This window comes from Coptis chinensis, chromosome 6 (assembly GCF_015680905.1).
Source record: "Coptis chinensis isolate HL-2020 chromosome 6, ASM1568090v1, whole genome shotgun sequence".
Taxonomy (NCBI): Eukaryota; Viridiplantae; Streptophyta; class Magnoliopsida; order Ranunculales; family Ranunculaceae; genus Coptis; species Coptis chinensis.
Window position 1 is genome coordinate 50674596 of NC_141461.1, and position 9690 is coordinate 50684285.

Below are 9690 nucleotides of genomic sequence, written 5' to 3' on the forward strand. Positions count from 1 at the left end.
TGCTAGTTCTAGTTCCAAAGTCTCTCTTCAGGATTCTTCTTGTACTTCTAGAAATTTGGTTGCTAGTTCTTCTATGTCTTTTGCTACATATGATGAAAAATATGTTAATATCGCTTCTTTGCCTATTTTGACTGGTGGTGCTGCTAATTTTCGTGTTGAGCTTTTACGTCATTGTCTTGTTAATCATTACAGAGTTCTATTAAGAAGAATGATCCTGATAGAGTCATGGCTGAGTGTTATTTGAAGACTGAAACCGGGTGTCTATGGAGAGTTCACGCATCCAAGAAGTATAAAATGCCGAAGTTCTTTGAAATAAAGACAATGGAAGCAAAACACACATGTGGAGCTAGATTCGTTGACGTTAACAATCCCCAAGTGAATACTAAACTTGTAAAGAGTATTGTTTTAGATATGGTGAGAGACAAGCCTTTGATTAAGTTAGGTGAAATCGCTGACCATTTTCTAAGGGTATATGGTGTGACCTTGAATTATTACTTTGCGCACACCGGTATAGATCTTGCATTGAAGGAGATACATGGGGACCATGCTTTATCTTATCATCAGTTACATTGCTATGTTGGAAAACTGAAAGAAACTAATCCAGGGAGTCATGTTATTTTGGAAAAAGAATCAACAACAGGAAAGTTCAAGAGATTATTTGTTTCATTTGGCGCTTGTATTCATGGCTTTAACTTCTGTCGTCCTATGCTTTGTTTGGATGGAACTTTCGTGAAAACAAAATACAAGGGGTGTGTCTTGTCAGCTACTGCCAAAAATGCAAATGAGGGTATGTCTTTTTGAGTTTGTGACTTTTTACATAGTAAGTTCATAGTAGTTTAACCTATAAAAATTTATTTTTTACATATAAGAGTTAAGTTTTCATAGTGAGTATGGTATGCAAAACCAATTCAGTAATTGATGTTTATTTTTGTGTTCCACGTACTTTTCTAGTAGCTATGGCAGTTGTACTTTTTGAAACTGATGACAATTGGTATTGGTTCTTGGAGCAACTTAGGTTGGTGGTCTCCAAAGATTGTAGGCTAACTTTTATATCTGACAGAAACCATGGTCTGCTCGTGGGTGTCTCTCGCATTTTTCCTGAATCCCATCATGGCTATTGTTTGTGGCACCTTAAAAGTAACCTTACTTCAGTTATGCCTAACAACCATTGCTTATGATTGTATACCCTGGATCTCTTTTCAGACCTTGCCTATGTTGGGATTCACCATGAGTTTGAGAAAATGATGGCTAATTTTCGAGATGTTTGCGGCAATCAAGCGAACAAATTTTTGTCCACCATAGGTTATGAGCATTGGTGTAATGCTTACTTTCAAGGAAATAGATATGGCGATATGTGCTCTAATATTGTGGAAAGCTTCAACTTGATCTTGAATCCTGCTAGAACGCCACTTGCGTATCACTGCAATAGTTAACAAGATCTGTGGGAAAATTATGAAAATGATGTCTGATCGGCGGGAGTCATCGAGGAGCTGGAATACTATCTTATGTCTATTTATGGAAACTTTATTGGCTGAGAGGAACGAGGTGGGGAGAAGTTGGGTGGCTCTTAAGTCAAAGGAGGGTGCTTTTGAGGTGCATGCTATGCATATTCACTTGGTTGACTTGAATAGAAGTCATTGCTCTTGTAATTTGTCGAGAATCGAAGGATTCCCTTGTGTGCATGCACTGCGCTCCATTTTGGCTGATAGATTGAATGTGTATACCTACTGTGATAAATTCTTCTATTCTCAAACATTCCGCGATAGTTATTCAGAAGCTATAGTACCTGTGGAGAACAGTCAAATGCCTGCTAAGATACCAAGTGTGCCTGATTTACTAACTTTGGATTGAAAAAGAAGATAGGGAGACCAGACAAGAAATGGAAGCACAACACGAATGCTACAAGAGGTAGGAAGAAAAACAAGGGCCCTGACTATGGCCACTGCAAGCCAAGAGTGGGCTCCACTCCCACAACATGCTCTGCACCAATTCAATGATTCAGTAATCTATATTTTGCTCGTATATAAAAACGAGATATCGATGAACTTGCATTCTTTTTCTGATTTTGGATTTTATATGGAAAACAATACTTCCATTTATTATGGATTATATATTTTGATGTTAAGCTTAGTTTGACTATGTTACATCTTTTAGTTGAAGATTTTTAAAACAGCCAGTTAACACAGGTTCTGTATTACTGTGTAAAGATACTTTTACATAGTAACATTTTTGAAGAAAAATTACCCAACACCTGACAGAATATATGTAAATGTATGTTTACATAGTTATATATATGTAAATCTATATTTACATAGTAATCTTTGAGAAGTAAAATTGCCCGACACCTGTCAGAATATATGTAAATCTATATTTACATAGTAACTCCACATATGCAAATGCAAATTTACACATACAAATATGAATTTGCATAGACATAATATATGTAAATCTATATTTACATAGTAACTTAACATATGCAAATACAAAGTTACACATACAAATATGGATTTGCATAGACTTTTTCTGACATTTGAGTATGCATATGACACCTGCACAGGCTATGTAAATACCAACTTACATATGCAAATATGAATTTTCATAGACTTTTTCCTGACATGCAACATAGCTATGTAAATCTGACAAACTAGGCTGACAATCATTTCTTGCATTACATATGTAAGTTGCAAAGATAGATAAACCAATTGAAAATATAAAGGAGATTCCCATTATTTACATCATTTACCGCCAACACATTAACCCAAATTAACGTTTTTATATCTAGAATTCTAACAAATATAATCCACTAACACATGATTAAACAAAAAACCAGCTCATCATTTCTTGCATTCTTCTTTTGGATCCCATTTTTCTTGTTGGCTTGATACAATCTCATATAGCAGGTCAACCCTCAATTGTTTCGCGACTTCTAGCATAATATCTTGGATAGCTTTTCCACATATTATAGCCTTCACAAACAAAATGACAAATAATCCACAATCTGAACTGAGAATGCCAAAAAAGAAGTTTAAGATAAGAGATAAGAGATTAAAAAGACAATTATGTTCAGAAAGTTAAGTTCTTATGATGCTCCTTGTTGTGGGCATACTCCAACTTTGATATCTTTCATCAAATCCACATATGGCAATCTTAGCTCCCGACGCCTACATATATTAGCTTCCACCACCCTCTTTTGCTACATTAAATTGAATTAGAATCAAGAAAAAATGAACAGTATTTAAATTGCCAAAAGACTGCCCAACACCTAACTACTAAAAACAAAACAAGCCCAAATAAAAAAAAATCGCTTACCAACATTTCAGCATCTTCTAACGAAATGTATTTCTTCTTCTTGTAGTTCCTTGGCCTTAAAGAGTCATAGTGTGTCCATTCCCAATTCAAACTATCAACATGAAGCAAAGTCCAGTGATAACCATTTTTGTGCTTTCTTAATTAACTTGGGACTATTTATGATGAAAAACAGATGGGCGACCTTGTTATCCAATTGTTGTAGGACATCTGTGACATAGATTTTCATGCATTGTTATTGGTTATCTCTTAAAGCTAGCTACAACAAATAAGAACAACAACATCTTCAGAGATTTTGTGAATTTACATATTCAACTTCAGTAATTAAATTACATGGAAGATGTTTACCCATGCAAATAATGAGAAATAGAGACACTTTGGTAGAGAACATCCAATTAGCTTTTCCACTTCCTTGGGGAGTTGGAAGTGCATGTACCAATCAATGATCTACAATAAACAACACAAAAAATTACTAAATTAATTGCAAGTTTTTTCATTTCAAAAGATTTAAGTAATAAAAATATTTACCTTATCACTAACGAAGAAGTTTAATATCATGTGGTTCAAGTGTTCCCCCTGTATTTTCAAATGCATTTGGATGTCCATCCATGCAATTGTATTGCAATATGCATACACGATCAAAACAATTTGTGCAACTACATAGAAAATAAGAAAAACTTACATATATTTATGAAAAGTAAATTTTACTTCTGGTTTGCTTTTTTGAAAAAACTTTCCACCAACAGCAACTTCTCTTTATCAAGTAGACTCCACAACTTGTTTGAATGTGGTCTTGACATAGGCTTTCCTACGCGTGATCGTGGAGTCTCGAAATCATCTGCATCAATCACCGGTTCATCATCCAATTCAATTTCAGCAACTTTAGTATTCCTTGTTTGTTTCTTAATATTTCCGAACTCATATATTGTTGATGTTTTCTTCATCCGCTCCCTTTCCTTCACTGTCTTAAATATCGAGTTAGGTTCTCCCTCACCTTTTTCCTCTTCCTCCTCCTCCTCTTTACTTGACTTTGGCTCTCCGCTTTCCTCCTCTCCATCCAACTTGGATTCTTCCTCTTAATCTGCCTCTCCTTTCTTCTCTTCTTCACATGTCTCTTTCTCAGACAACTCAGTCTTTCCAATGTCCTCCTTTTCATCCAACTTTTTCTCAGACAACTCAAACTCTCTTTCGCCCTCATCTTCAACCAAATCCGCATCTCCTTTTTTCTCTACCCCCTTCAACCATATCTACATCTCCTCCTCCTTCAATCATATCTACATCTCCTCCCCCTTCAACCAAACCGACATCTCCTCCCCCTTTAATAGAATCTACATTTCCCCTGTTCTCCTCCCTATAAAACTCGCTATGTTCATGATTTTCAAACATATCTTCTAGAGTCTATTCACAAACTATTCTCGTCAGTCTACCAAGTTCACCCTTTCAATCTTTATTAAGTTTCCTCAACTCTTCATTCTCCCTCTTCAACTCAGCATATTCCCTCCTCCAGCTTTCAGCTTCACTTTGGTGGTGTTCAGGGTATAATGCCTCTTTCACTTCCTTGGTTAGTTCCAATCTTACTTTGATATGGCAATTGGGAACATTTTCTATCTTGAAATTTTTTGGTACTTCATCCGCTAGTCGTTCTATCAACCACTTTGCAATCTGTGGGAAGCAAGTCTCGCGTAATAGCTCACAAAGTTTCACATGCTCACACAAAAAGTACTGCACATAACATGTGAATTTGTATTAGTAACATTTTAATAGACTTCTTTTTCCAACTTATGACATATGACATCTGTATTGTATATGTAAATATGAATAAACATATGTAAATTTCTATTTTCATGTGCAAATATAGATTTTCATATTTATTTTCATATACCTGACAGGTGATATAGACTATGAAAATATGACTATGCATATGTGAAAACAAACTTACTTATGAAAATACTAAAATGCAGACAATGTAATGTTAGTATCTTACCAACATATGACTTCTGTCTTCATATGTAAAAGCTAATTTGCATATGCAAATATATATTTTCTTACATGTGAGGTTATATAGGCTATGAAAATATAGAAACTAAACTTACATATGAAAATATGAATTTGTAGACAATGTAAGTATCTTACCAAAAGCTAAATGATACATCCTGAAATTTTGAACGGACTACTGCTATCCCACTTCTGAATTTTTTCAATAAGTTCTGAGTGAACTGAGGTAGCCCATGACACACTCCACATAGCTTCCAAAGTCTCAACATGCTTTGGGAAGGACCAAGCTATTCCACTCGCACCACTACTTACAAATATTGTCATCACTAGAAAAATGACGAGTAGTCTCACCACATCTTCAATATCCGTAGGGTCCATTGAGTCTACAATCTGGTTCAAGATTTCTTTTACAACCGTTGTTGTTATCTTGTTAACTCCGAAGAAACGTCTTAATAAGAAGGGTGATCCAGAAATAACTTCGCCTATTCTCGTTCCTGACTGGAAAACAACAACTTTCCCCTTCATGGGAAGCCTAAAGGTTACAGCCACGTCAGATGGACATAAAGATACAAACTGATTTCCTATCTTAAACTTATGTCTTTCCTTGCACCAACTGCTTAACAACTTTATAATGATGTGGCTTGGTTTCTCTAACATTCTATTATCTACCTTTCCATCGACAAAAACCATAAAAAGATTGCGAAAAGGAGTTTCTTTCATCTTGGTGATATGAACATCCCTAATTATTCCCTTCAAATCTTGCATAAGTTTTAGCATTAGCAATTCAGAAGAACGGAATACCTTGTTAGAACTAGTAGATTTTACATCCTGTTGCAATACCAATTTAGAATATGTAAATACAAATTCACTTGTGAAAATATGAATTCACATTTAGAATATGCTTAAATACGAATTTACATACGAAGTTATATATGTAATTTACAGATTCATTCATATATATATGTAATTGTACTTTTATATATGAAAATGCAAATTTATATAATAAATTAAGCATTTTCATATATAAAAATAGAAATTCTTATATATTTACAAACAAATTTCAAAAATAAATATGATTCTTGATAAAAGTAAAATAATAGTTTTGCCTACGCATAAATGATGAGACTTAAACGCAAGTAAAACTACAATTATTTTCGTGTCTATTTATCAAAGTTTTCTACTTTCTAATGTTATCGCAATAGAATTGGAGTAAAAGATTCGTTCCACTCCTAATTCTTTAATATTCAATGTTTTCTAAGGTTATTGGTCTATCCAAAGTTAATGAGAGTAATGTGAGAATTATACTATGATTTCAATTCAAATACTAAACAAGATACGAATAACGAAATAACATAAATACTAAGTTGTAAATCTAGATAAAGAATTAGGGGGGATTGAATCCACCTTGAATCCAACTTAATAAACTAGCATAGATTGTTGTAATCCAATTCTTACATTCTTACGATAAGAATTGGTCGTTCTAATCCCTAATCATTCATGGCAATCTCTACCAACTAATGGCTAGCATGTGAGGAAGTTCAACCCATTCTCATGGCAAATCAACTACCTTCTAGAGTGGAATAGACTCTTACAACTATTTCTACACTACACAATCAAGTTTTCATCAAGGCTTCATCAAACCCCTCTAATAGAAGTTTAGCCTTGATTCATCAAACTATCATTTCCATATGAATTTAAGCAAAACATGATATAAAGATTGTAAATTTACTATTTGAATTCAAATGGAAATCTAATCATGCAAGAATTAATTGAAACTAGTCATGACAAATATCTTAATCTATGAATTGAAACTAAATAATTAATGAAAAATGAAACTAGATTATGAAGAACTAACTAACTTTATTGGTCTAATGAAGAAATAACAATTGATTCAATAACTAAATTAAAACAAGGTAATAAAAACTAATTAATTAATAGAGTGAAAAATAGATCTAGAATTATTCACTAATGGCTACCTAATTTTTCTACTTCCTTAAGAGTTAAGTCTTGTGTGTTGAAATAGAGGAGACAAGATCCACATTTTCGTGCATAGCCTGAGGAGCCATGTTTTGGGCCAGAAAATCGAGCCCAAAACCTAATTTCTTCAGTCCATAGAGACCTTTTCAACTGGATTTTTCTTTAATAGACGTTTCGTCCATTTTTGCTCCTCTGATTGGGTCAACGTTTAGACCATTAGAAAACTCTTTCCGAGCCGGTCGTTTTAACATAAGGTAGGCCCAATTCCGAGGTCTAAGTCCAAAGATACGGTCTTCGGAAGTTCTGCTGACTTTTGTGTGCTGTTTCTTTCCGCGTTGACTTTGACTTTTCAGCTTTGACCGTGCTTTAAAAAGCCTTTTTCTCTTTGAATCTTGACCTTTAATCATAGAACTTCTTAGCAACCAACCCTTGCTCCTTTATCTCGCCAAAGTGACACATTTCTGCATATAATTGACTCCAATGTCTGGATTACATAAAAGCACGTAATCAGTATTAACTCTTATTTATTACTCGCATAATTGGTCTAAAAGTATTATTGTTAAGGGGTTAAAACTACATTTTTGGGTTCTTATCAATTCTCACCTTAGATTTCATCTTTTTATTGATTGTTGCTTTCTTCCCTTTTGTTTGTGATTGAACCACTTCCTTCGTTCTCACTAGAGCATCCTCTTTTGAAACTTTTGATTTTTTTATTTTGTTGGATGTTTCTCACCTCTTTTTGGGTTGTTTTGTCATCTTATTTTCTATGTGAATTTAGTTTTGCAGGATATCTAGGGTTTGCAAGAAGTGAGGAGACGGTGAGAAGAAAGAGAGAAGAGAGAAATTTGAGATCTAGGTTTTTATGTGTGGGGGTATTTTAGTTAGTTCGGGTGTTTTAGAAAAAGGGAGGATTTTTATGGGTTAGTACATAGTGAGGGTTATGCAAGATGTTTATGAACTAGGGAGATTAAACCCAAAATCTGGATATTTTTCTAATTAATTTCAATAACAAGGAGGTTATTTGATGAGTGATAAAACATAAAATTGATATAAGTTTACCTACGTAATGAACGATGAAACTCAAAACATAAGTAAACTAAACTATTTTATGTGCCTATATTTTATCAAAGATTCTACTCTCAATCCTATGAGATATAGTGGAGTAGAAGATTCGTTCCACTCCTAGTCTTTCCAAGATGTCGTGTTCTCTAACGTATAAGTAATCTACTCTAAGTCTAATGAGAGATTTACTTAAAAGGCAACTAGACTACGATGCAACTACCCACAAGATGCAACTAGTCGACTATTAGAACAACTATGGGAATGCTTCGTCGATTCTATGATAAGGAGTTAAAGGGGGTTGATTCCACCTTAACTTCGACTTAATCCTACTAATCGATGAATGAATTGAATCTGAATTGAATCTTTCGCAGAATAACTGTTACTCCTAATCCCTAATTACACATGGCATTTCTACCAATTCATAACTAGCATGTGAACGATTACACCCATTCTCATGGTGAACTAATCATTTCTAGAGTGGAAAGGAAATTACGACGACTCTACGATAATCGAATCAAGCTTTCATCAGGCTTCTCAACCCCTCTAATGGGGGTTTAGCGAAAAGAATCATCACGTTATCATTTCCAAAGGAATTGAACAAGACATGATATAAAGATTGAAACTTTGCTTGTTTAAACTCAATTCAAAACTACTAATGCAATAATTGGATTAAACTAATAATGAAAATTAATTGAATCTACGAATTGAAACTAAACAATTAATGAAACTAACTTATAGAGAACACTATTTTATTAATCTAATGAATAATAAAACAATGATTCAAATACTAAATTAATAATCTAACTAATCTAAGTCTAGCTATCTACATAATAAGGGAAATTAGATCTACACAATTGTAAATGACAAGAATTAATATTGACAAACTAGCTATTTTATTAATCAAACTAATTAAGAATAATGATTCTAAGAGTTTAATCTAAAACAAGAATTGAATTTAAACTAAACTTAATTTTATTACATGAAAACTAGATCTATAATTATCTATAGTTTTAGGTCTAACTAGCTACCATTAACAAAGACCTAAACTTTTGTTTTTATATGTTTTCAGATCCAAAAATCGTGCATGGGCTTGGAGCCATGTTTTGGGCCAGAGAATCAGGCCCAAAACCCAATTCTTTCAGTCCAAAAAGGCTTCTTCAGCTGCAGTTGGCTTCAACAGACTTTTCGTCCACTTTTGCTCTTTTGATTGGGTCAAGGCTTAGACCATTGGAAAGCTCTTTCCGACCCGGTCGTTTTGACGTAAGGTAGGCCCAATTCCGAGGTCTGAGTCCAAAGATATGGTCTTCGGAAGTTCTGTTGACTTTGTGCACTGTTTCTGCCCGCGTTGAC

At 34.0% G+C, this 9690-nt stretch overlaps 1 protein-coding gene across 1 annotated transcript; it reads left to right on the top strand.

The window, feature by feature from the left end:
• Positions 1 to 294: 294 nt before the first annotated feature.
• Positions 295 to 1433, top strand: LOC147493433 (uncharacterized). The gene is made up of 3 exons (XM_086567862.1): positions 295 to 787; positions 952 to 1068; positions 1204 to 1433. Exons 1-3 carry the CDS (start codon positions 295 to 297, stop codon positions 1431 to 1433), a joined length of 840 nt encoding a protein of 279 aa, XP_086423988.1.
• Positions 1434 to 9690: the final 8257 nt, after the last annotated feature.

What these genes read in the sequence shown, in the direction of transcription:
- LOC147493433 (XM_086567862.1), top strand. Translation starts at nt 295, where the DNA reads ATGCCGAAGTTCTTTGAAATAAAGACAATGGAAGCAAAACACACATGT. An exon ending in TGCCAAAAATGCAAATGAGG is followed by an intron (nt 788 to 951) that starts GTATGTCTTTTT and finishes GTACTTTTCTAG; the next exon opens with TAGCTATGGCAGTTGTACTT. An exon ending in TATATCTGACAGAAACCATG is followed by an intron (nt 1,069 to 1,203) that starts GTCTGCTCGTGG and finishes ATCTCTTTTCAG; the next exon opens with ACCTTGCCTATGTTGGGATT.